Here is a 26,358-nt window from a genome sequence, read left to right on the forward strand (position 1 = left end):
ATGGGCTGCTATCCATGCTGCCTGGAGCTGATGGAAGCCAAAAAGCATCTGAAGGCCCACAGACTCCCCATCCCTGGTTTATAGGATGGGAATAGACACATGTTTTGTAATGGAGAGGTGCGTTCCTAACTCAAGGAAGATAACTCAATAAGATACTTAGTCAAGGCCCCTTGCAGCTTGACAGCGCTCATCCAACAATGAAGCTGTTGTCCCTTCTGTAAACAATTCTACCCAAATGGACATCTTGAGTCTCCAGCAAATGGTTACAGCCAATTCTCATGACAGTTATGACCACTCTAATCTGATCCCTTCTGTTTACCAGATTTCCTCTTATAGGACATGGCAACACATGTCTAGAGGATAAAGATACCTAGCAAAATCGTAAGTAACCACCACCGGAATGCTTCATCGTTTTCGGTTTTGAAGCTCTTTTGCTTTGTACATAATGTGGCCTTGCTTCTGGACTGATGGGTGGCTGAAACACCTGGTGCAACAATCACCTGTGGAAATCCTCCAGTCTATGACAATGAAGATTGATTTGGTACATTTTAAAAAACCCATCCCACCTTCCCTCTCCCCAAAAAATGCATTTTAAAAAGAAATGATTAAAACTGAGACTTGTACGAATCATCCATGTCTTCGAGTGGACCATGTTTCCTTTAATTCTGAAACTCTCAGGACCTTCCATTGGAAACTTTTCTGGGGGAGACACAAAGCCAGGTTGGGGAGCGGGGGGAGGGAATGTGACTTTTTCTCAGTGCCCTGCGGGTCACTCGGTAAGCTGGTCAGGATCCCCAACCAAGCGGTTGTCTTTGTCTTTTCGATGAGAAGCTCATCATCAATCCCTGCAGAAAACTGTCCATCCCCTTCAGCAAAGTTCATCCATTAAGTTCTGTTATAGTTCCATGCATGGACAAGAGGGGAAGGCAATAGTGTCCGTGCAAAAGGAGGGAGGTTCTCACAGCTGCGTCTCATCTCTCGTTTCGGGGCTACAGGGGTCCAGCTTGTTACTGCAGCTGCTCTTTCGACTGTGGGTCTCATTTTCGACATGAGCTAAAGGATCAGGTCGTATTAAATACCTAGGCAGAAATGATTATGCATTGTTGTTATGTTATTGTATTTCTTGTGCTCCCACCCTTCCTCTCTTGAGAACCCACGGCGGGTAACAATAACAACACACCATGAAAGCAAAAGCAAAACCACAACCACACTGGGTTGTATTTAACACAGTGCTATGTAGCGTTTTGCGTGAGCAGAACAACTCTCCTCTCCCCTTTGCATCCCCTAAATTTGGGGATAGGATGTATGTGAGGAAAGGAGGGGAGGAGAGTCCTGCTGGGCAAGTGGAGATCTTTTTCTAGCTGAATACCACCCAAAATATTGTAAATGAAGCAGTAAGAAGGATAGCAATAAATTATCCAGCTAAAGGCCTGGAAGAACAAATAAGCCTTACCATGTTGCCAGAATAATCTCAAAAGGGTTGGAGTTTCAGAACTGGGGTGCCACCACTGAGAAGGCCCTGCTTCTTCCAGTGGCCCTACCCAGCCATTTTACCCACACAGAACTCCTGGAGCCAGATATGAAAGGTGTTCTATCTATTCAACTTACACCATCAATGGTTTCAGTCAACCACATCAAAGGTACTTACACAATGTCATTGAGTTCCAGGCGTGTGTCTGGAGGAGGGTTGATGAGAACATAGGACAACGTGTTCTGATGGTCATTCATTTCGTCTGCAAGAAATACGAGGAGGACTGGTAAAACATCAAATCCTTTAGTAAAGAATGGCAAACCTTTGAGCCCTTTGGAGTGTTTAAAGCACAACTACAATGGAAAAAAATTCTGACCTACCCATCCACCTTAGTATTTTGAGGCATGCAGGTTTCCAGCATGCAATAATAGCCATTATTATCATCCCAGGAACAGTTCTGGGGCTGACTTTAGCTCAGGTGTGGTGAACCTCAGGACCAGGGCACAAATGTAGTGCTCCAAATCACTTGACCTGACCCTCATAATTCTTCCCAGACCACACACCCCTCTCCACATGCAGCACCTCTCACTGGGCCTGCCTTGCACCCCCCTGGGGTGTTTTTTTCCTGGCTGGGATGTGTCCTTTGATAATACCTCTTGCTTGCTTAGAAAGAGGACAGTGAGTGTAGAAATTATCCGGCTGTACGGAAGGCAAAATTAGCATTCACTGCTTCACTCACTTTTGTGCCTGTCCCTTCTCACCACTGACATGCAGCCTCTGGAAAGTTTCCCAGGAAACAATGCAGCTCTTGGGCTGAAAAATGCACCCTCCACCTCCTAAACTAGGCTAGAGGTGTAATGGCAGATCTCTAGCAACTTCCCTTCTCCCCTGGCCTTGCCTTGCACCCACCCACTTGAGCGCCCTTTGCCTGGCTAGATTGTGTCCTTGCCTGGCGGGAGGATTGAGATGGATGGGTGAGTGTGAAGAAAGTGAGCTTTATATTATTTCCTCCACCTGCTTTTGCCCCTGATCCCACCCACCATGGGCATGTGGTCCTCAGAAGGCTGCTCCCAAAAGAATGCAGCCTCTGGTCTTCAAAACAAAACACGTTCTCCACCTCTGCTCTGGTTTAAAACACCAAGCACAACCCCACTCAGACTGAAGAAGCATGGCTTTACGCAGCAGCAGCATCTTCCCTTGGAAGTGGGTATGCTTGGCTTTGTGCAAGCCATCTGAGATACCTGGCCTTCCACAAAGGACCTGGTTGTTCCACAACGACAGAAGCATGCATGAAAAACAGGGTGATGGAAAGGAGGGCCACACGTCGGAGGGGCAGGCCATGGGAGCATGCTCAGAAATGGTTAAAAGTTGGTTGCTTGTCAGATGGATGAATCTGGGTCATATGAATTCCTTTCAGGCAGAGCCTGTCTGTGAAATGTTATTTTTTTTAAAAAAATGTGTGCTGATTCATTTGGGTGATGGAGACGTTTCCCCACCAACTTCAGCCAGTCCTCCAGCTGCTGGACTTCTTGGTTACATCCACCCCAGGGGGCAGCCCTGTCTGTCAGCTTCCACCTCCTTAGTCTCAACATTGCCCATGTACAGTCTGGCAGGGAAGAGAATGGGGGCAAACTAGAATGAGTTGGCGCCACCTGCTGTTGGCCTCCTTGCCTTCGGTTGCACCAGGCCTAATGGACGGCAGCCCCCAAATGATTCTGAGCATCTCTGTGTGTCCCTTAGCCCCATCTGTTCTCTGCAGAAATTCACTGTATGAATGCCTGGAACACCTTTTGACACACACAACTGCGACACTTTCAGAAGGCATCCCTCCAAGAAAGGCTCCTCCATTCACTGCCCTGGCAGGACCCGTTCTATTAGAGCCAAGCAGCAAAGGGAGGTGCATAAGGTGGGCAGTGGCGGCAGGATCTTTGGAATTGGAGGCTATGCTCAAGGCAAGATAGTAAATCTCTGTGGGTCTGATGGAGCTGCTGGCTTGCACTGGCTACCCCAGGTCCAGACATTCCCTGGGAATTTGAGTGTTGTCCATTTATAGATATGGACAGAAGGATCTCTAAATTCAGGAAAATTACTCAAGCCAAGCAAAAAAGAAAGAGAAGAAAAAGAGAAAAGCCTTGATTTTAGCCATCCATCTGGATATTTAATTTGTTCCCCTGGTGACCTTGCGAAAGCACAAGTTTGTTGTGTCTCATATGCTGCGGAAGTCTTTAATTGGAGAAGGGCTACACATGTACCCATGCGGTTGTCTAATACCCTCCTCTCTCTCTTAGCCCCAGTCGCATATACGCAAAATGTTGGATATTACTGCCTTACATTATAGAGCTTTGTAAGCAAAACTGCAAAGACTTACATTTTTTAATGAACACACAAAAGTGCATACATTGTTTTATTTTCACTTTTAACCAATCAATATTCATTGATGTTTTAAGAATGTTTTTGTGCTTATATTATTCTCATATGTTGTATTCCACCTTTAATTTTAAAAAAGTACAGATTATAAACAAACAAATATTTTTTTATTTTTTTATTTTGGTGAGGTAAGGGATTGACACTCTGAAAACTGAACTCACTGTTGGCATATAGTATTTGCTTAGCTTCCTCTGCTCTGACTCCTGAAACCCACCCAGGCACTTTCAAGCCTCAAGAATTTGAGGACTAGAAACTTGATTTGGAGCAGAGATTCTCGAGGATGCCAAATTATATGCAACTTGTGGGACTGTATCAAACATACATGCATAGTCCTATTAATATCCATGAAGACTCCTTTGAGGCCAGGGATGTGGGTGCTCCAACCCTCCAGAAGTTGTTGGACTCCAGTTCCCATCATCCCAGCTGGGAGTGATGGGAGCTGGAGTCCAAGTGCAACCAAGCTCGGAATATTATCTCAGCTGCATCGATAACTATTCACATTGTCCTTGAAATGGTGGGTTTGACAGGACCTTGGTTTCTTCATTTTGGTACTGCCAGAGTGTGACCCTGAAAATGAGGAGCATTATGACAAAAGCCAGCTCAACAAGCACAGGATGATGAGATGAGAGCCAATGGGATTCTGAGAAACAATAACATGCATATGTGAACCAGCCTATACAGTGAGGAAGTCCATCCTAATGCCCAGCTCAGATTTCTCTCTCTGCAATTTGATCTATCATTCTTCGCCTAGAACCCAGCAGAAGGTGCAATAGAAAGGACCACAGCATTGGGCAAGTGTTGGGAACTACAACTCCCATCAGCCTCTGCGAGCATGGCCAGGGATGATGAGAACTACAGTTCAGTAACATCTGGAGGGCCAAAGTTTAGGACTATGTCCTAATGCCATTATGTTCACTGTGTGAGCTCTGAGTGGGTAGGATCACCCTTGTGGCATTTTTCATTCATAAGTAAAGTTTTCTACAGTTCCGTATCAATCAGTGATTTCTTTGTAAAGTCCTCATGGAAATCCACCAACATTCCTAGTTTTTGTGCACAAGTTTCCCAAAGTTACTCATTTTTTGCAAAGCAAATTTCCTTACTTTAATGTGTTTCTGCGTGAACTTCACTCATATATGCATATCCATGCACACTTTATCCCAGTATATGCAAAGGATGGCTGTAATTCAGTTCACATATTGATTCAGAAATTAGGTACAGCCACCTTTAAAGGCAATATGAATCAAGATTCTTTCCAGTCCTAAGCTGAGACTTGGAAGACTATGAAAAAGAACTCTTGCATCCTCAGTCTATTTTGGTATCTATGAACATCTCCATATGACCTATTTATTGATCATAGGAACATAGGAAGCTGCCTTACACCAAGTCAGACCATTGGTCCATCCAGGTCAGTACTGCTTAACCTGGCAAGCAGCTGCTCCCTTGGATTTAAGGCAGAAATCTCTCTTTTAGCCCAACCTGGAGATTCTGCCAGATTGAACCTGGGTCCTCCTGCATGCAAGGAATGTCTTCTACCCCTGAGCAATGGCTCTTCCCAATAATCCAATTCTGATTTGTTCATGGGGAGGTTAGATGGCATTGCATCAAACAAAGGTTATCCCACATTTTCCAGCACATTTCTCCAATATGTTTGATCTTGGAAGCGGGTGGGAGTGGGCTTGATGCTACAAATCAACTTTGCCGCAAGCTGAGTTTTCTGGTACGTGATAGTCACTATCCGAAATAGTGACAGTTTGGAAGCTTCCGATGAATTATTAGGATTTAAAAGGTCACCCCCCCCATACAACTGACATCATTTGGACTGTTGTAATGTGGAATGGGGGTGGATTTTTGAAGAGGAACAACGCATCGGCCATTTACCACATCCTCCTAAAAGGCCACTGAATTTTTGGTGGGTATTATGGGAAATTTCCCCGAACCTCCCAATTGTTGTGATGATGCAAAATGGTCATCTCTGTGCCACCTCCACCCCCCACCATGAGATGCATTTAACTTGAGCCTCTGTATGGCATGTTCTCAGTCATGCAGTTTAACCACGAGTCAAGCCTGACTCTCAGGGAAAGGAGATTTACCTTGCAAATATCCAAGGTTTACACGATTCATCACATCACAGGCTGTTAAATTTGCTACATCCTCTACAGAACACACAGAGAAGGAAAAACGACGATAACAAAAAAGAAAAGGCACAGACATAAACAGAGAGAAAGAGAAGAAAGAGAAAGATCAGCAAGCAGCGATTTAGAAAGTACTTAAGAGACCAGCATTGGTGATTATATGAGCAGGAATGTAGTAAAAATATATACACACACAAAATAAATAAACAAAATAAAATAAGAAGGAAGCCAGACTTAGGTGTTCTGTTCATGGCATTGTGCAGACTTCAGACACCAGCGGGTGATATGGAGTGAGGATGCATTCAGATAACCATTGAAATGATCAGTGATGTTGGTCTTAGATGCCCATCCCTCATTCACTAGGCAGTTCTTTAGGAGAGTACGTCAGAGTCTCTATAACAGAAACGGGCAATTTGCAGCCCTTGAACTGATTTAATACAGCCCTCAGGTAATTTCAAAAACCCTCTGCCAGTGATTGCTTCAGACATCTGGCAGGAGGAATGTGCCGCTTCCCCAGCGTAGCACAGAGTGGGAAGGAGGTGAAAGATAGAGGGAGGGAGGGAGGGAAGGAAGGAGAAAAGAAAAGAGTGAGAAGGAAGTGGTAGCAAGAGAGAGGAGGAGGAGGAGTGTTGGTGTCAGAAAGAGATAAAATGGTGTGTAAAAGAGAATGAGAAAGCACGCGCGCGCACACACACACACACACACACACACAGGGCCTTGGTGGAAAGAGGGCCTTGGGAAAAGAGAAGGGGAGTTAGAAAGAAAATGGAGAGAGAGAGAGAGAGAGAGAGAGAGAGAGAGAGAGAGAGAGAGAGAGAAAAGGGGGCAGGCAGAGAGAGGGGGGGCAGGGAGAAAACTGGTGTAGGAAAGACACTGAGAAGGGAGAAGGAGAGAGGAGAGAAGGAGAATTCAGAAAGAGATGGAGAGAGGGGTGGCAGAAGGAGACAGAGAAGGGAGTGTGGTACAAACTCAAATTTGAGCTGGGCCAAGCTCAAATTGGGTTTTGGCCCAGTTCAGATTTGGGGAAATTCATTCAAAGTGGAAGAGGGAGGGGAGAGGAGGGGAGGGGTAAAAGGGGCAGGGTGATCTGTCTATTTTGGGTTTTGGCTGTACCTGTCGACACTTTTGGTCCATCCACCATTGCCACTCAGTGCCCTCCCATAACCCTGAAATAATGCTGCTGTTGATGGAAATCTGCCCACTCCAGTCATGCCAGTTCTCAGAACCCACCCCCAAGACACCCTAGATAGAGGAAAAGATTTTGACTCTTGCTATTTTTTCACTCAGCTCCTGTATTCTTGGTCCAAATCTACTACTGCATTTGCTGAGAGCAATCCTCCTCTGTTTCTGCCGATGTGCTTCCTAGTTCACAGTCAATATTACACACATTCCCTTTAGGCTAATCTTCTAGAACAAGCCCTTCTCAAATGGCAGAGATGAACAGACCTTGCCAATACCTAAATTTGCATTCCCCCCGCCATTCCACCAAAATATTTGAATGTCTCCTCATAGGAAAGCCCTGGTTTGAGCCTTACTCTCCCCCTACGTCTACTCAAGTAAGTGAGGATGTGTGTGTAGGGGAGCCCTAAAAAGAAATAGCAGCCTACAACCCTCTGAAAAAATATGTTGGTTATAGCTCCATATCACCTTAACCAGCGCAGTGTCCCCACAATGAATCCTGGGAATTGTAAGTTTGTGAAGTTTGAGAATTTTGGGCAAGTTAGGGAAGGGGAACCTGTGGGCCTCCCAATGCTGCTGAACTCCAGCTCCCTCCAGTGTCAACAATAGTCAGGGATGATGGTAGTTGGAGTCCAGTGACATCTGGAGGGCTACAGATTCGCCCCTGAAAAGTGCTTCTTAAGAATCTAGTTTCTTTCCAAAAATAAAAGTCATTGTGGATTGATTCTGCATTACCCCACAGTGTGTCCATTTGAAAACAGATGTAAGGTGGTCCCAGCAATTGGGGTGATGGCATATCCACAGCATTGTGGGTGGGTGTATACAAAGATTGTGACCACCACTTTCTTCTTCATTCACCTAATAATCATGGATAATCTAATGAAGGGGGAGGTTTTCCAAATTTATATCAAGGAGCCTATGTGGATGGCATCATCTAGTATCAAACTAGATTGAATGCAGAATGTTGAGGATGAGCACGAATGATTCCATATTGAGAAAAGCTACATTTTTGTGCAAAAAATGGGTGTATATTCAGTCTCCGTCTTTTCCTCTTATGGCTCTGATCCTTAAACAGTTGCTGAATTGGGGTGGGGGTGGGGATTTGGTGGCCGTCTGTGGACACAGCCAAACAACGCAGTCTCTGGGCAATGTGAACTTGTTACTCACTACTAAGAAAGGAAAATCACATGCATCCACTCATTTAAATATTTCAGGATGAACTTGCACGTCTCTTTCAAAGCCCCATTGGATCAGTTCACATATTACCCTCTTTAATGGGGGGAGGGGCAACGTACAGAGAAGCCTCCCTAAACCTGTAGTAGCCTCTGGTTCTGACAGCTACTACAAGCAGCAGCAGCTGTAAATCCACCTCCCAGCTTTTGCCTCGTCCCCTGCTCCTAGTAAGAAAGGTGAATGTTCCTGTCCGCTCCACCTTGTAGCAACACCTCAATTTTTGATGCCAGAAAAACTATCAAGGAAATTGCTGCATCAGCATTTTCATTGCTTATTATCTTATTTCTGACGGTGGCTACTCTTGCCTGCAATCTGAAGGGGGAAGAGGAGGTAAGTAAATTCCCTTTTCCATTTCTCAAAAAAGGAAAAAGGAAAAAAGAGGAACATCTGTGTAGGTGAGTAGACAGAGGACCTCTTCTGTGCAAGATTTTTTATTTTATTTTTGGAAGAAATTTAAAATATATCTTAAAAATTGTTGTAAAGTTGAGGAGTGTTAAGATGTCAAGGGGTAAGAATCAGAGAATTACAACTGTAACTAACAAATTAAATAAAATTTAATGAAAGGGAATTAAATAGATAATTGAGCAGAGGAGTTGGAGTTGCTAAAGAATTGTAAAATAAGGATGCAGCGAAAGGGAGGTATGGAGAAGTCAGGGGAAAGAAGGTGCACGAAAATAAGATTATGAAATTATACATGTTTAAATGTTTTGTATGTTTTTGTTTTGTGTTTTGTTTGTTTTTTATTATGTGTTTGAAAAATGAATAAAAATTATTAAAAAAAAAAGATTTTTTATTTTATTTTTTGGTGTGTGTGCAATATTTATAAAATATTTTTATCACACCAGGGAAAGAGCCCCATAGCAGAACCTCTCCAGCTGTAGCCATTTGTAGGGATTATTATTACTATTATGATTTATTGAATTTATACACCGCCCTATACCCTGAGGTCTCAGGGCAGTTCACAGATCAAAATATAAAACCACAAAATATATAATCAAAAACAACAAACCCAATACCCCCCCTATTTTAAAAGGGCACAGGGGCTGTCAAGCCAGCAGTCATCACTACAGGCTCAGGGAGGCTCTGATATATTGGGTACTCCCTCACTAAATGATGTTTGGAAAGTAAGAGAATAGCCATCTACTGCTTCTTTCCATTTCATTGTTAGCCTGTTGCATTCTAGGCTTTTTGGGGGAGTGGGGATGGGGGGTGTCAGTGGCAAGAAAATACAACTCCAAAGCCTGGCTGCCTAGCATGGACAGACAAAATGCTACTGAGTCTTTTAAGTCCTCCCCTTCCTCTTATTAGTTTCTTTGAATAATAATAATAAATAGTGCTCTTTAAATTAATGAAAAGGGGGGAACAATTAGGGGAAATAAGCCATCAAAGCTTTGTCCCACCCATTACAGAAACTGAAATTGAGACAATTAAGAAAGGCAATTCCAAGAGCAATCTACAAGTTCTTTGTCATGAATCCTGTGCCTACACTCATCAGGAAACAATACAGCAATGTAGACATACAAGGAGGAAACTTTTAATTAACATTGCTGGAGACCTTTATCAACTGGGACGATGGTGAGGGGCAACCATTCCAGAAGGACCTTTGCTACAGATAAGGCTATTACTGGATAAGGGACGCAGGTGGCACTGTGGTCTAAACCACTGAGTCTCTTGGGCTTGCCAATCAGAAGGTCGGCAGTTCGAATCCATGTGATATAGTGAGCTCCCATTGCTCTGTCCCAGCTTCTGCCAACTTAGCAGTGCGAAAGCATGCCAGCGCGAGTAGATAAACAGGTAGTGTGGTGGTGGGAAGGTGAACAGCATTTCTGTGCGCTCTGGTCCTCCATGCACCAGTAGAGGTTTAGTCAAGCTGGCCACATGACCCAGAAAAATGTCTTTCGACAGATGCCGGCTTCCTTGGCCTGAAGCGAGATGAGCGCCACACCCAATAGTCACCTTTGCCTGGCCTTAACCGTCCAGGGGCCCTTTACCTTTTATTACTGAATAATGCAGGGCTTTGAGAAGTAGTGGTGCTGAAACTTGGCTTTAATTCCCCTACCAGTTTACTTATAGGAAAAGGAGTGCAGCAGTCACAACACTAAAGAGCTCTAATGTTGACTTAATTTGGCTTAAGGATGTGCAAAAAGACCTCTGTAGGTTTCTGGACCTCATTGAATCAAGTCTTCACAAGAGGAAGATTCAATTCTTTGAAACACTCTTCATTCCTTTGAATACATTGGGCCTGCAGGTAGGGACCAACACTGACACTTTGATTTGCCTGAGTTGCTTGAGATGCTTACCCGCAAAGCATCACACACCAGCCCTCAAAACTACTAATTCTGGTTTGGAAGGTCTGGCTCTGTTTTTTGGCAAAATGAATGATTAAATAAATCCTGCTTGCAAACAGGTGCAGGGAGCCATTTCCTAGGCATAAGAAGGTTTAGTAAAGTATAGAGCATAAGAAGAGCAAATCGCCAACAGCACAGGATGGCAAAAAATAAATCTAGAAAGAAAGGAAAAGGAAAGAAGCAAGGAAGTTGTGTGTGTTTTAATTGTAAGCGTCTTCTTCTTTTCAATATATAGTCAATTAAATGGGCTTGAATGGAGTTGCCATTGGCAGGTGTGTCATTGTTTTTTTCTGGGAGAGGAAGGGCCTAAGGCAGTGGAAAGGTTGGTGTTGTGCAAACAGACCAGAAAGAGTGAAGAAGAAGAAGAAGAAGAAGAAGAAGAAGAAGAAGAAGAAGAAGAAGAAGAAGAAGAAGAAGAATAGTAGTAGTAGTAGTTTGGATTTGATATCCCGCTTTATCACTACCCTAAGGAGTCTCAAAGCGGCTAACATTCTCCTTTCCCTTCCTCCCCCACAACAAACACTCTGTGAGGTGAGTGGGGCTGAGAGACTTCAGAGAAGTGTGACTGCTCCAAGGTCACCCAGCAGCTGCATGTGGAGGAGCGGGGAAGCAAACCCGGTTCACCAGATTACGAGTCTACCGCTCTTAACAACTACACCACACTGGCTCTCACAGTGTGAGAGCGGTGGATTGGGTCCGCTGGTCTTGCCATCTTGCCTCCTCCCTCCTGGTAATCATCACTGACCTATCTGCCAAAGAGCTAGGGTAGCAGCTCTGTCCCACTCAGAAAGTCGCTTCTGATTTCCGGTCCTAACTCTGAGACAGCCTCATTAACCCCTCCATTCTTATGTCATGTTGATCTCATCGCTTTCTTTAAAGCTTGGTTTCCTTAAGGCAAGGAACCCTGTGACAGTCCCCCCTCCCCCCGCCTGATGAAAAAGGTGGCTGATGGCAGAATAAAACGACCATGGTATTTGCATGTCAACAGCAGTGGTTACATGATGGTCTGGTTTTGACTCACCGCCATCTCCTTTTATGTATTATTGCATAGAATCATAAGAGTTAGACCTAAGGGATTCTCCAGTCCAACCCTCTACAATGCAGGAATCACAGCTACATAACAACATAGGAACAGCCCTGTTGGATCAGGCCAGTGGCCCACCTAATCCTGCACCCTCTTTTTGCAGTTATCAACCCAATGCTTGTTGGAAACCTGGAAGCAGCACCTGATCAGTAGAGCAATCTCCCGCACTGTGGCTCCAGAAACAATTTATGAGTGGATTTGCTATACAGTTTCCCTGCCTTCCACCATGGAACTCAAGGCAGCGTCTGTGGGGCACATTGGGCTGAATGTTACATGAAGAGGCGCTGATTGGAGATGCCACGAATGAAGGGGGCCACTACTTACCGTACCCTGTTGTGGGCAAGCCCAGATGTTTCATCCGGTTCTTCACCAGCTCTGAAAGCTCCTGCCGCTCTGATCGCCGGTAGAGGCTCAGCCTCTGCTGGTTGATCCACTCAGCTGTTTTGGGTGTGTGTTTGCTTGCTCCTTTTCGACTCAACCGGCGGGCCCACTGCATGCTCTTGCGCCGTAGCAAAGGATGCTCCGATTGGTCAGTCGGGCACGAGTTCCGGTGGTGAGGGGTTTTGGTGTTCCAGTGGTCCTTCACCTCTTTTGTATCCTCACAGTCTTCCACGTTGATTGAGATCTGTGACTGGGAACACCAGTAGGCCATGAGGGAAAGCAAAATATGGCTTTTGGTCCCCTGATGGGCCACTGATGTCATTCCATGGAATCATAAGAAAAGAAAGCTTTCATTTCCCCAAAACTAAATGCAAACTTTTATTGGGAATAGATCATAGTTCGGTGGCATGACCCATTCTTTAATACTGGGGTGAGGAACTTTTTAAGTAGTAGTAGTAGTAGTAGTAGTATTTGTTTCTCTCCTCTTTCATTTCTTTCATTATTTTATTTTAGTTTCCTTATTTTTTTTAAAAAAGGAAAGCTGTATAAAGTGTGAAGTCGCATTGGCTGACTTGGTACGCACTATTTTGATGTTGTATATATATATATATATAAAATCTTTTTTAATGCAGTTATCTTGAGTCTGCAACTCATCAAATGCAGGTGAAAATGTTCACTAGTTACCCAAGGAAACTAAGGGCATCCTTATTCTACCTTTAGCTGAAAAGTTGTAGAGCTACAATAACTTTTCTCAGCGTAAAGACAAATAAATATTTTTTGACAGAAGCCAATACTCACCTGTGTCCTGATGTCATGAGGCTGGGGTTGCAGGGAGAAAGAAAGACATAATACTTGAAAAACATAATTTGAAAAAGTGTATCATTATTTTGGCCCGGCATTCCTTTGCTGAAACACAACACTGAGAAGATTATTGTTCAAGTGATGTTTACTTTACCTCTCCTGCTCCCTTCTCAACCTAAACTGTGTAACAAAAATGGTCACCTACTTATCAACTGTGGGCTCTAAGTCAGTGGGGATGGGCAAATCTGTCCATTTCAGTTCCTCTCAGTTACTGAAATTGACAGATTCAAGTCTTAGGTTCCAGTCTTAGGTTTAGTTCTCCACATTTCTGCATCAGGTTGTGATTTATTTTTATTTTTTTAAAGGAAAAGTCCTCATAAAAATTCATATGCATTTGAGTGCAAATTTCTCCCAATGCACACATTTTTGTATGCAATTTTGCATTTCATATATTATTTTCACTAACACATGCACTTTATCACACACGTTCCCCATAACATACACATCTTTGTACATGTTAGTTGGCTGGAGAACTGCAACACAAGACTCTGAGAAGTGGAAATTGCATAGAATAGCTTTTTTAGTTTTCATATTGCTTTGGAATGTGAGGAATATGTAGGTTCACATTAAAATCCTAACTAAACCAATTTTCTTTTCTATTCCCTAATAGTCAATGGTGATATTAGTCAGGATTAGGTTTATTATATCTGTATGTCGCTTCCCACTAAAGGTCCTGAAATAATTTAAAGGTAAAGGTAAAGGGACCCCTGACCATTAGGTCCAGGTGGGGATGACTCTGGGGTTGCGGCGCTCATCTCGCTTTATTGGCCGAGGGAGCTGGCGTACAGCTTCTGGGTCATGTGGCCAGCATGACTAAGCCACTTCTGGCGAACCAGAGCAGCGCACAGAAACGCTGTTTACCTTCCCGCCGGAACGGTACCTGTTTATCTACTTGCACTTTGACATGCTTTCGAACTGCTAGGTTGGCAGGAGCAGGGACCGAGCCACAGGAGCTCACCCCATCACAGGGATTCGAACCGCCGACCTTCTGATCAGCAAGTCCTAGGCTCTGTGGTTTAACCCACAGCGCCACCTGCGTCCCTCTTGAAATGATTTACAAGCAAGTAAAAAACCCAACAAGAAAGCTACAAAAATTAGAATAGAATAGCTTATTGGTGGTGCCCACATGCATGGGAGGGAGAGAATCTATTTGCCTGGCAGCAAAACAATGACAAGGCTGGTACTAGATGGGCCTCCCTGAGGACAGTAATCCATAAATTGGGGGGCTGTTACAGAGAAGGCCTGCTCTCTCATCAGTACAGTCTGGACCTTTTTGAAGGTAGTACGCCTATTGATGGGGTGGGGGTCTTCTAGACCTGGGATTGGACACCTGTTGCTGTCAAGAAGTTTGTGAACATTCTAGGCCACTGAATGTGTCAGTGGCAGAACCTTCACACAAGGCAGAAGGGGGTCAAATGCTCTTGGCAGAGAAGGAAGAGGAGGGCATGGGAGAGTGTGGCTAGCAGAGAACCAAGAAGAAAAGATAGAGGTGTGGGTGGCTGAAGACAGGTCTGGATTTGATACACTCATTTCTGAATTAATTGCAGGTCCCCCCCGGTTCGGAGAAGCAGCAGTAGAGAGAAAGGAAATCTGGATTTGGGTGGGTGGATATTGGGGATTAGGGATTCTGAGGAGAGGCCAAACAGGTTGATTCTCAACTTCTTACATCCATGGTGGAAAACATGTGGGACTCAGTCCTATAGATGCCAATGGGGATCTCAGCGCTGGAGGAACATAGCTTCTGGAAGAGACGCCCGTATGTCCGGATCCATAGGTCATCCTCAGTGATTTTCATCTATCCAATAAAGGAAGGAAAGAGAGAAGGAATGAAAAGTCATTGATGCTCTTTTACAATGGGTGACAAAAACATATTTCTTTGCATTGACAAGCTCCCATCAACCTCCATGCATTGGAATATGGGATGGTGCATTATGCTGAGGTCAGACCATTGGTCCATCTTACTCAGTATTGTCCACACTGACTGGCAGTGGCTTCCGAAAGTTTCAGACAAGAGTCTCCCCCAGTCCTACCTGGAGATGCTGGGGAATGAACCTGGGACCTTCTGCATGCAAGGCAGATGGCTCTACCACTGAGTCACAACCTTCCCTACTTCAGATCACTGAGAACAAACAGAAAAGGGAGGCCTATCACCTTTAGGCATCAAGCTTTTTCTCACTGGTAGGTAAAAGTTGGCAGAAGCTTCCCTACTTCAGATCACTGAGAACAAACAGAAAAGGGAGGCCTATCACCTTTAGGCATCAAGCTTTTTCTCACTGGTAGGTAAAAGTTGGCAGAAGCTGGGACAGAGCAACAGGATCTCATCCTGTTGCCTGGATTCGAACCGCCAACCTTCTGATCAGCAAGCCCAAGAGGCTCAGTGGTTTAGACCACATCGCCACCCGCGTTCTCCCAATGAAGAAGGAGCTTCACTAGCGAGACTAGCGAGAAAATGTTGGGGCTGAACCCTGAAGAATGGCAAATTCTAGCAACTCATGCTTATAACATTTTTACCGAGCAAGAGACATCAAAGGTTATCCAGTTTGACCTCTCTACCGATGCAGGAAAACTGATGCTACAGCACTAATATACCTAATACTGGTCCCCACCACTCCCAGAGAACTCCACACAGCACTGTCACCTCTTTCTTCTGTGTGAAAAACCTTTAGATGTGTGAAGACAGCCATAAAGTCTCCTCTTAACTTTCTTTTCTCTGGGCTAAACATACCTGGATATTTTGACCATGCCTTGTAGGATTTGGTTTCCAAACCCCATCATCATCCTGGGTACCTTCCCTGGATAATTTGAAAGGTAGATCTTCTTCACTCAGACTGGGCTAGGCAGGGAACCTACAAAGCACTATATTTGCCACTTTGGTACCACGGAAAAGAATGCAGAAACTCAACACTTACAGCACAGAGGTAGCCGGACCCTGGAGTGGTGTCTAGACCGAGAAGCAGCCTTGTGATGGTGATCATATAGTCTTTCACGAATGACTGCAAGGGAAGAACCCATCAACAATTGGGCAGTGGCCTCTACCAGGGCAATAGCATCTAATGGATTTGGTTCCTCAATTTGATTGAACAACTGAGCTTGTGAAAACTCCAGTTAAGCTAACAACAGGTAAAACTCATTCCCACAGGAGGCAGTGATGACCACCAATTTGGATGACTTTTAGACAAATTCATGGAGATCAGGGCTATCAATGACAACTAGCCACAATGGCTATGCTCTGCTTCCATAGGTGGAGGCAGTATTGAATGTAACAACATAAGAAGAGCCCTGCTGGATCCAGCCAAAGCTCAACTAGTCCAGCATTCTGTTCTTATAGTGGCCAACCAGATGCCTGTGGGAAGACCCCAAGCAAGATGCAAGCATAAGAGCTCCCTACTCCAGTGGTTTCCAGCAACTGCTATTCAGAAGTATGACTGCCTCTCAGAGCAAGGTGCTAAGATGAAGTTGGGTGCCTCTGCTGCTTATTTTCAAGGACCCAATCTGGGGGGAGATTGGAAAAACAGGAGGGGGAAAAACTTGATGGGGACAATGTTATTGAGATTTGCAGAAGCCAGAAAAAGTACATCACAAGGAACTGAAGAAATATCAATCCAGAACATTTGGGGGTGGGAAGAAGATGAAAAGAAAAGTTATATTGGACTTCCTGAGTGACAGAAGTGGAACACTGGAGACCCATGAAAGAAACTAGGGAACACAGCATTAGCAGTTTGGGAGAAAAGCTGATTATCATCAACTACAGTGTCAAATTATTCTGGAATGTATATGCTACATTCCAGTTATGGCGGGGTGGGGGTGGGGACACGGCTATTGGGCTGTTCTTGTTTTTACTTTGATTATGTATTCTGTGCTTTTATATTGTGATTTTTATCCTGTGAACCACCCTGCGGGTATAAGGGCAGTATACAATGTTTATTATTATTATTATTATTATTATTATTATTTGAATAATTGTAATACATACAGTTCGCAGATAGAGACATGGAAGTACACCTCTGTTTTTCCCTTCTATGTTTTTCCTCCTCCTTTTATCTTTTTATCTTAGTTCTGTTTGTTCTCTTTTTCTCTTTCTCTTGTTTTCTCTTTGTATTTTTTATTATTTTGTACAGTATTGGAAACATTTATAAAAGGCTTTTTTTGGGTGTGGGTACAGGGCAGCGGGTGGAGACGTCCTTTATCATGGACTGAGGAGGACACAAGCAGGAAGGGGACAGTCGTAGGAGGGGGGGGTCCCTGCCCGAAAGGCAGGGTGGAAAGGGTCTCCCAGGGTGAGAGAAATAGGCTCCCCAGTGCGAGATGGGGGAGGTCAACCTCTCTGTATGTGGATAAATGACAGGATATACAGTGGCACCTTGGGTTACATATGCTTCAGGTTACATGCGCTTCAGGTTACACACTCCACTAACCCAGAAATAGTGCTTCAAGTTAAGAACTTTGCTTCATGATAAGAACAGAAATCGGGCTCCGGCGGCGCGGCGGCAGCAGGAGGCCCCATTGGCTAAAGTGGTGCTTCAGGTTAAGAACAGTTTCAGGTTAATAACAGACCTCCAGAACGAATTAAGTACTTAACCTGAGGCACCACTGTATATGATATAAATATGGCAAAGGGCCTTTAGGCATTTCCTCCCTCTCCGTCTCTTTTTTCTTGCATTTTTTGGTTTTTTAATATTCTTGTTCTGTAGACTTCTTATTGATTCTTATTATCAATTTATTCTTATTATTTTTTATTTTTTATTTTTAAGAAGTATTATTGCCTCTAACACCAGTTGCCAGAAACCAGAGGAGGGGAGAGTCTTACTCTTGTGCTTGAGCCCTGCTTTTGGAGTTCCCATATGCATCTAGTCAGCCACTGTGAGAATATGATGTTGGACTGGATAGGCCATTGGCTGGATGTAGCAGGATTGTCTTACGTTCTTAATATATGTTTTCTTTTTTAAAAAAAATATTTTAATACATGTTCTTCTGAAACTGAAATCACCACATCACCCAAGATGCATTCTGTCCTGTGTGGAAGCGAACAAGGCGATGGAGAAAACGTATCATCTAAATGCAAAGCATTTGTGCCCCCCCCCCCGTCCAACATGGACCCCCTTGAGAACAGTTTCCCCCCTCCTCATACATAGTGTCTACCAATCAATCCATGTACAAAAACTCATACATTAACTAACATTTCTTTAAACTGTGTGACAGCCCTGAGCGACAGCCTTCTGCCATCTGGTGGACTGAAACATTCCATCAGTCTCAGCCAGTATGACCAACATTAAAAAATTCCTTCCAGTAGCACCTTAGAGACCAACTAAGTTTGTTATTGGTATGAGCTTTCGTGTGCATGCACACAATTCTTCAGATACACTGAAACAGAAGTCACCAGACCCTTATATATAGTGAGAGGGTGGAGAGGGGTATTAATAATAATAATAATAATAATAATAATAATAAATTTTATTTATATCCCGCCCTCCCCAGCCGAAGCCGGGCTCAGGGCGGCTAACAACACCAAAATAGTGCGACATTATAAAAACATTATAAGAATTAATTAAAATCAAGATTGATGGCAGCCATAAAGTTTTGTAAAGGTTGCCAGAGGAGGGAGTCAGGCTGCGCCCTAACCAAAGGCCTGGCGGAACAGCTCTGTCTTGCAGGCCCTACGGAAAGATGTCAAGTCCTGCAGGGCCCTGGTCTCTTGTGACAGAGCATTCCACCAGGTTGGAGCCGCAGCCGAAAAGGCCCTGGCTCTAGTTGAGGCCAGCCTAACCTCTCTGTGGCCTGGGACCTTCAAGGTGTTTTTGTTTGAAGACCGTAGGTTCCTCTGTGGGGCATACCAGGAGAGGCGGTCCCGTAGGTACGAGGGTCCTAGGCTGTATAGGGCTTTGAAGGTTAAAACCAGCACCTTAAACCTGATCCTGTACTCCACCGGGAGCCAGTGCAGCTGGTATAGCACCGGATAAATGTGATCTCGCAGCGAAGACCCCGTAAGGAGTCTCGCTGCGGCATTCTGCACCCGCTGGAGTTTTTGGGTCAGTCTCAAGGGCAGCCCCACGTAGAGCGAGTTACAATAATCCAGTCTGGAGGTGACCGTCGCGTGGATCACAGTAGCTAGGTCAGGGCGAGAGAGGTAAGGAGCCAACTGCTTAGCTTGGCGGAGATGAAAAAATGCCGCCTTTGTAATAGCTGCAATCTGCGCCTCCATGGAGAGGGAGGTATCGAAGATTACACCCAAACTCTTAACGGACGGTGCTGGCACTAATTGCACCCCCGCAAGAGATGGGAGCTGCCCCCTCAGTCCCATATCATCCCGTCCCAGCCAGAGGACCTCTGTCTTCGAAGGATTTAACTTCAACCGGCTCCCACGCAACCATCCAGCCACAGCTTCCAAGCATCTGATCAGTGTGTCTGGGGCCGAGTCAGGATGGCCATCCATCAACAGATAGAGTTGGGTGTCATCAGCATACTGATGGCAGCCCAGCCCAAAACTCCTGACAAGCTGGGCGAGGGGGCGCATAAAGATGTTAAAAAGCATCGGGGAGAGAATCGCACCCTGAGGCACTCCACACACCAAGGAGTGGTGCGATGACAATTCCCCCCCAAGCGCCACCCTCTGTCCCCGACCAGAGAGAAACGAGCGCAGCCATTGAAGGACTGTGCCCTGGATCCCCACGTCGGCAAGGCGGTGGTCCAGAAGTTCATGATCGACCATGTCAAAAGCTGCTGACAAATCTAAAAGAATCAGCAGCCCCGACCCGCCTCGATCCAGCTGCCTGCGGAGATCGTCTGTTAGGGCAACCAGAGCCGTCTCGGTCCCATGGCCAGCGCGGAAGCCGGACTGGAATGGATCCAGAGCCGATGTTTCATCCAGAAACCCACCAAGCTGTTCAGCAACCGCTCTCTCAATCACCTTACCCAGGAACGGAAGATTCGAAACCGGGCGGTAATTGGATAGATCTAAAGGATCTAATGATGTTTTCTTTAAGAGCGGGCGCACCACTGCCTCCTTCAGTTCCCCTGGGAATGTCCCCGTGCCAAGGGACAAATTGATGATATCCCCCAGGAGGGCCCGCACCTCGTCTGGACACGCTCTAATCAGCCAAGACGGGCACGGGTCAAGAGGACAGGTGGTGGGCTTTCCAGCTCGGAGGAGTCTGTCCACATCGGCTGGGGATATCCGGTCGAAGTGGTCCAATACTGGACCCGAGGACAGTCGAGGGGCCTCCAGTTCCTTTATTGTATCCAAATTGGCAGGGAGGTCATGGCGGAGCGACAAGACCTTCTCCGCAAAAAAGCTCGCAAATGCCTCACAACTGTGTGTCAATTTGTTATTTAAATTTGGCTGTCCTTCGAGGGACGTTAAAGACCGAATTATACTAAATAATTGCGCCGGGCGAGAGCTAGCGGATGCAATGGAGGCCGAGAAGTAGGACTTCTTAGTGGCCTTCACAGCCATCTCGTAGGTTTTCATAAAAACCCTATAAGATGTTCTTGAAGCTCCGTCACGGGCACGCCGCCATACTCGCTCTAGCCGTCTGAGGTCCCGCTTCATTTTCCGGAGCTCCTCGGTAAACCAGGGAGCCCGGTTTCTGCGGGGTCGCAGAGGGCGCTTAGGTGCGATCTCATTGATGGCTGCCAGGAGATGGGTATTCCAGCCCTCAACAAGCTCAGTCAATGAGTCGCCAGGGGGAGAAAGGTCCCGCAAGGCTTGACGGAATCTATCAGGATCCATCAGCCTCTGCTTCCTTCCCTCTACTCAGAAGGGTGGTGGAATGGGTGATTGGCTGATAGGTGTGGTAAACCTGCTGACGACTGTTAAAAGCAAGGGGTGAGATGGCTAAAAATAGCTATATCGTGTATAATGAGATAAGAATCCAATGTCTCTATTCAGACCAGGTCTCTGAATAAGTTTGGTAATAAGTTGCAATTCAGCAACTTCTCTTTCCAGTCTATTTCTGAAATTCCTTTGTAATAAGACAGCTACTTTGAGTATGACCAACAGTTAGGGATGATAGGAGTTGCAGTCCAATAACAATTCTACACAGAGCAGACCCATTACAAGGTTGGGCTGAGACCTGGGAGACTGGGGTTCTAGTCCCAACTCAGCAAATTTACATTTCCATTTCCATTTAGAGAGGTCCAGACAACTCCTTTCTTGAATCGGGTTCCTTCCCTTCCTGGAGATTCAGTATGACACGGTTTGCAAAAAAAACAACCCAATGCTACAGGGGATCAAATGTTACAGCTAGAAGGCCCGTCTTTTGGAATGAATGGTGGCTCCCTTCTTCCCATCATTGTTACCTGGTAAAGCAGCGTATCCAACATGCTGATGCTGAAAACTCTGCCGGCAGCAAATGGAAGGCGGAACATGAAAGCCAAGTTGGAACCGTTCTCCCGCTCTTTCTGTGGGGAAAGCAAGAATGCAGAGGTGAAAATAATAGCATGGCAGCCTTCCTGGATTAGACCAAAGGCAATCTGGCCCAATATCCTGCCTCTAATGGTAGTCACCCCAAAGTTTGCAATAAACAATATTTATTTTTATTTTTTTTAAATAGCAAAGTTTGAAGGTGGAGACCAAAACAGCCCGTGGAATACTTAGAAAGTTCATGGCTAGCTATCGCCGCGATCAGGTGCGCTTCACAGTGTAGCACTTTGTTGCAGGTCCCAATTTCTGCTCGACTTTCCAAGGGTTGAATTCAACACTACTCCTACTCAGAGCAGACTTATTGAAATCAATGGGCAAGACTTATTTAGGCTCTTAATTCAATGGGTCTATTCTGCGTAGGACTAGAACTGGCTACAACCTCAGCGCTCGTGGCCTTTTTTATATACTATATTAAGAGACAGCATGGCAGTGGGCACACACACATCCACAGAACACTGCTGGATTGCCCTGTGAAAAGAAAGGGCACAATGAGAATTGTGCTTCATCTTGAGCCTTGCAGCCCTAAAATGTCAGCATGGAATCTCATAACAAGGGAGCAGCTGGGATATGACATGCTTAGTGGGTAGCAATGAAAGTAATGGCGACCACAATGGCATTTTCTTCAACAATCAGGGAGAGGTGAGAGGGCAACAAATCAGCATTCTTTTTAATATATATATGTATTATTTTTCTCTCCAAAGTGCCTCATACCACCACAAATTAGGAATCTAATAACCAAATATACACATTTTTGTTTGTTTGTTACCTTTTCTAGTTTGGAAAGGGCCAATGAGTAGCTATCCTTTGCTCGGAACTGCATGAACCTCATGTTGGATGGATGTGTCAGCTCTGTAATTATGCTCAGGCTTGGGAAAAGCCTAGAATGAAAGCAAGGGGTGCGGGAGAGTAAGCAAATACATTTCTGTTAGACATTTCAACAAATGTAAGAATAGTCCTGATGGGTCACAGCGTGAGATTCATAATTTAGCATCATGTTCCCCAAAACTGGCCAGCTGGTTGCTTCTGGGAAGCCCACAAACAGGGCACAAAGACAACAGCCCATCAGTAGGGATGAACCAATAAAAACCTAGAACAGCCCAAGAGTAGCCACAGAGTACTATCTAGCCATTGTTATGGAAAACGCTGTTGAGATGGAAAATGAGGAAGGGGCATAGAATAGAGTGAATACCTAGCTAACCCCATTTCATTTTTATTGCATATAGAGATAGACGGGGATAGAGATGAATTACTGGATGCCAAGATCCAACTTTGGGGCAAGTAGTCTTTGGTAAGAGAACCCAGCAGAGATTTAAGGTCACAAAATATGCAGCAAAGTAAAGTGTGGAAGCACAAGCTGTTAGACCATCAAAATATGTTCTTCCAAGTAAATTCCAAGGTTTCCTTCTCCTCCCAGCATACCAAGAGACCGCATCTTTGGTAAGTTTAAAACTGGATTACTTACAAACTCTCCAAAGGTCAAATTTATGTGCTTTCGCATACATCAGTCAGGAAAGCTGCACAATAAGCAATACTTAGTTACAAAGTGGTAAATGTTTCTAGATTATTAGTATAAGAACTCAAGAGTGGCTCGTAAGAGCCATGTGGTTGAGCTGGAGCTGGAATTTCTCATGTAGACTGGGGGTGAACAAAGGTTTGATTTCCTATTTTCCCCAAGGTAAAGGAAAGTGACCTCACTAAGCTTATTCTATGGTCTTAACCCCTTCATGTATTAATTGCACTTAAGCATGTTGGTTATATGATGCTGGTTATCCCACAACTTTAATTGCTACTTAGTTGGGAATTGCCAAGGAGGACAAAAGAGTCTTGCCTCCCCCACCGTCAATCAAGTCCAGCTGAGAAACAGCCTTCCCATGGCTTTAAGAGCAGCAGATGCAGCTGGAAAGGGAGAAGAGGAATAAGGGGGGAGGGAATTATTTTAAGTTATGTGATCTTATTGCTCAATTTGATCTGTTTATATGGTTTTTACGCATTGTAATTTTGCTGTTGTTTGTAATTTAGTAATTTTTTTTAATGCTTAAGTGAATTTCTATTTAATTATTGTTGATATTATTGTGTAACTTTATGCCGTCTTAATTACACCACATTGCTTTATGCCAACTTCATGTGCATAGGATTGCTCCCGGTGGTGGGAATAGCTCAGGCTGCATGTCTGAGGACCCATTAAAATATGCTGTAACCTCTGAGCCTTTTCACATTTAACTCTTGTCCTAGTTCTGTCACTGGATAGCTCAGCTGGTTAGAGTGTGGTGCTGATATTGCCAAGGTTGCAGGTTCGATCCCCATATAGGACAGCTGCATATTCCTGTCATTGCAGGGGGTTGGACTAAATGATCCTCAGGGTCCCTCCCAACTCTATAGTTCTATGATATTTTTTGTGTGCTATTATATTACTTTATTTTGTATAAGCTGCTTATTGTAAGTCATATTTTTATTACGATTTTTTTGCATTGGATCAGATTGTTATGAGTAATCTTTGCTGTATATTTTGTTGCTTCTTCAGCTTGTAAACCGCCTTGTATATCAATATATAGATACATAGAAAGGTGGTATACAAATTTAAAGTGAAACGAAATGAAATGAAAATATGAGAACCCCACATTGCAATGTAGTGTGTGTGTGTGTGTGTGTGTGTGTGTGTGTGGGCAAAACTGTCAATTTTGATTCTTTCTGTTTCTCATTTTTCCTGTCTTAGAATTTCTGCTGCATTTTGCATTAAAAATATATCTGGTCAAAGTTTATTCAGCATTTACATGTGAATTTATCCTACTTAACACATTTCTGTATGCAGGTTTGACTAACAAAGGGCATATTTTCAAGGAATTTCCTTTGATATAATGCATTTTGCTATGTTACCTTCACTAATATAGGTGTTCTTGTGCACATTTCCTTGGCTGGTGAGCAGCTGATAGCATTATCACTGAATTTGTCCAGTGTTCTTTTAAAACCATCCAACCTGGAACCAGCTCTCCATTATGGGATGCAAGAGAAATAGTGGGAGTGGGCAACTGAATACAGCTTGCCAGGCCTCTCTATCTGGCCCTTAGAACTGTCCCCAGACCACACCTTCCATTGACCATGCTTGGCACTGCAAGTGTGCTTTGCTTGGCTGGAATGTGTCCTTGGACTTTGATCATGCTGCTTGCTTGATTGGATGGAAGACTGAGAGGTGCGTGTAGCCTGCTGTACCAAAAATAAAATTGGCATTCATTCCTCCACCCCTCTTCTCTCTGGCCCTGCCTGCCACCGCCATGTGGCCCCCAGAAGATATCTAGAAGGAAATGCAGCCCTCAGGATAAAAAGGGTTCCTCAACCTGGAGAAAGAGGGAAGATTATCATGGCCAGAGATGCTGGACCTTCAAAGCACTTTGCCTCACCTGAACATGGTTTGGACGTTGACGATGGTCTTGGCATCTGCCATGTAATCCTCTTCGGCGCTCATGGTGCTCTCCTTGTCCACCACCACCAAATTGTCAGCATAAATGATCCCACACTGCAGCAAGCTGTCGAGGCTAAAAGGCATCCCCCAAAACAAGTGAAAATTAGGAGGCTGTTGGAAGGCGGGAGGGGGAAGCCAGCTTTGATGCTCGAAATGTCTCAGGAAATTATGCTCTTGGCAATTTGCTGACAATTTTTTGTTATTGTTTTGAGATCACCCCATCCCAAATTGTTTCATTGGGCCAGCATGGGGAACACTGCCTCAGGATAGAAAATTTAGGAATCAACATAAGGAATGTACAAAGGCAGAACTGTTTTGTATGTTTATGGATCTGAGTATGAATTATCAGAGGGTTGGTGGTTTTTTTTTTTTTTAGCCCAACAAAATAAAACACCTCCAAGTTTCTGTCCCTCATGGTGGTGCCTTGGGGTTGTGCCTTGGGGCACTGAACCAAAAGAGACAGAGACAGGTGCAGGGAAGGAGAGAGAGATAGAGAGAGAGAAAGGGGAAAGCTTACTTATCAATTGTGCCTTCCATATAATAGACCATTGGAAAACAGCAGATGGCTTCCAGGAAATGATGGTCAGGCCTGAAAAAGAGACACTCAGTTTCTCTTTTTTCCAATCTTAAGTCCAGTTTTCCACATCAGTCCGTGAATTCTTATTATGAAGAAGCGCCCATGAAAATTCTTCAGCCTTTTAGTGTGAATTTCTCCTAATGGACACATGCCTGCATGCAATTTCCCCTAAAATATACACGTTTTGGCAAAGAAGCTTCCCATAATAAAATGCATGTTGGTATTCTATTTTCACGAATATGTGCACATTTATGCACACTTTGCCACAGCACATGCATTTTTGTGCGCATCACTTGGCTGGAGAACTGCACTGCGAAATCCAGAGAAATGTGGATTTTGAAGGATGGCTGCAGTTTGATTCTTGCAATGTTTCAAAAAGTGTGAATTGGATAAGTCCACTTTGAAAGGCAAACTGAATTGAATTCCTTCCCGGCCCCCAACCACCAGCCTTGCTTTCTGGTGCTGTGCTGTCCAAATCTTTCACCCTTCTTGCCACTCTGACCACGATGACACCCCACCTTCAGTCTCTGCATAGGTCTCCTCTCCTTCCCTGGATCCTGTGCCAGCTCCTCATCCTTTTTTTCGAAGTTGTACTTCTCCACTCTCACTCTACACCTCCGCCTGTGACCTTTGCTGGTCACAGGCGCTGTAGCTCAGTGTTAAGAGAGTTGGCATTTGGAAGGTCCCTGGTTCAAGTCCTGTCTTGTCCCCAAAGTGGGCTGTGAAAGATGCCCACCTGAAACTGTTGCTGCCAGTCAGTGTTTGCGCAATCATTTCTTAAGCTGCTCT

At 44.6% G+C, this 26,358-nt stretch overlaps 1 protein-coding gene across 11 annotated transcripts in view; it reads right to left on the bottom strand.

Moving 5' to 3' along the window:
- Positions 1 to 632: 632 nt before the first annotated feature.
- Positions 633 to 26,358, bottom strand: part of KCNT1 (potassium sodium-activated channel subfamily T member 1) — a 214,884-nt gene continuing 189,158 nt past the window's right edge. For 6 of the 11 annotated variants that reach the window (XM_081896321.1, XM_081896318.1, XM_081896319.1 and 3 more), the window contains 11 exons: positions 25,510 to 25,581; positions 24,931 to 25,065; positions 22,302 to 22,413; positions 21,412 to 21,513; positions 16,026 to 16,109; positions 14,783 to 14,911; positions 13,054 to 13,074; positions 12,199 to 12,505; positions 5,989 to 6,051; positions 1,649 to 1,733; positions 633 to 1,079 (listed from right to left, as the gene is read on the bottom strand). In XM_081896321.1, coding sequence (XP_081752447.1) covers positions 959 to 1,079; positions 1,649 to 1,733; positions 5,989 to 6,051; positions 12,199 to 12,505; positions 13,054 to 13,074; positions 14,783 to 14,911; positions 16,026 to 16,109; positions 21,412 to 21,513; positions 22,302 to 22,413; positions 24,931 to 25,065; positions 25,510 to 25,581 — 1,231 coding nt within the window. In that variant the 3' untranslated portion in view covers positions 633 to 958. The remainder of the gene's footprint in view (positions 1,080 to 1,648; positions 1,734 to 5,988; positions 6,052 to 12,198; positions 12,506 to 13,053; positions 13,075 to 14,782; positions 14,912 to 16,025; positions 16,110 to 21,411; positions 21,514 to 22,301; positions 22,414 to 24,930; positions 25,066 to 25,509; positions 25,582 to 26,358) is intronic. The other 5 variants (XM_081896324.1, XM_081896328.1, XM_081896322.1 and 2 more) reach the window with 4 other exon arrangements.

This window comes from Podarcis melisellensis (assembly GCF_964234715.1).
Source record: "Podarcis melisellensis genome assembly, chromosome: Z".
NCBI classification, from domain to species: domain Eukaryota; kingdom Metazoa; phylum Chordata; class Lepidosauria; order Squamata; family Lacertidae; genus Podarcis; species Podarcis melisellensis.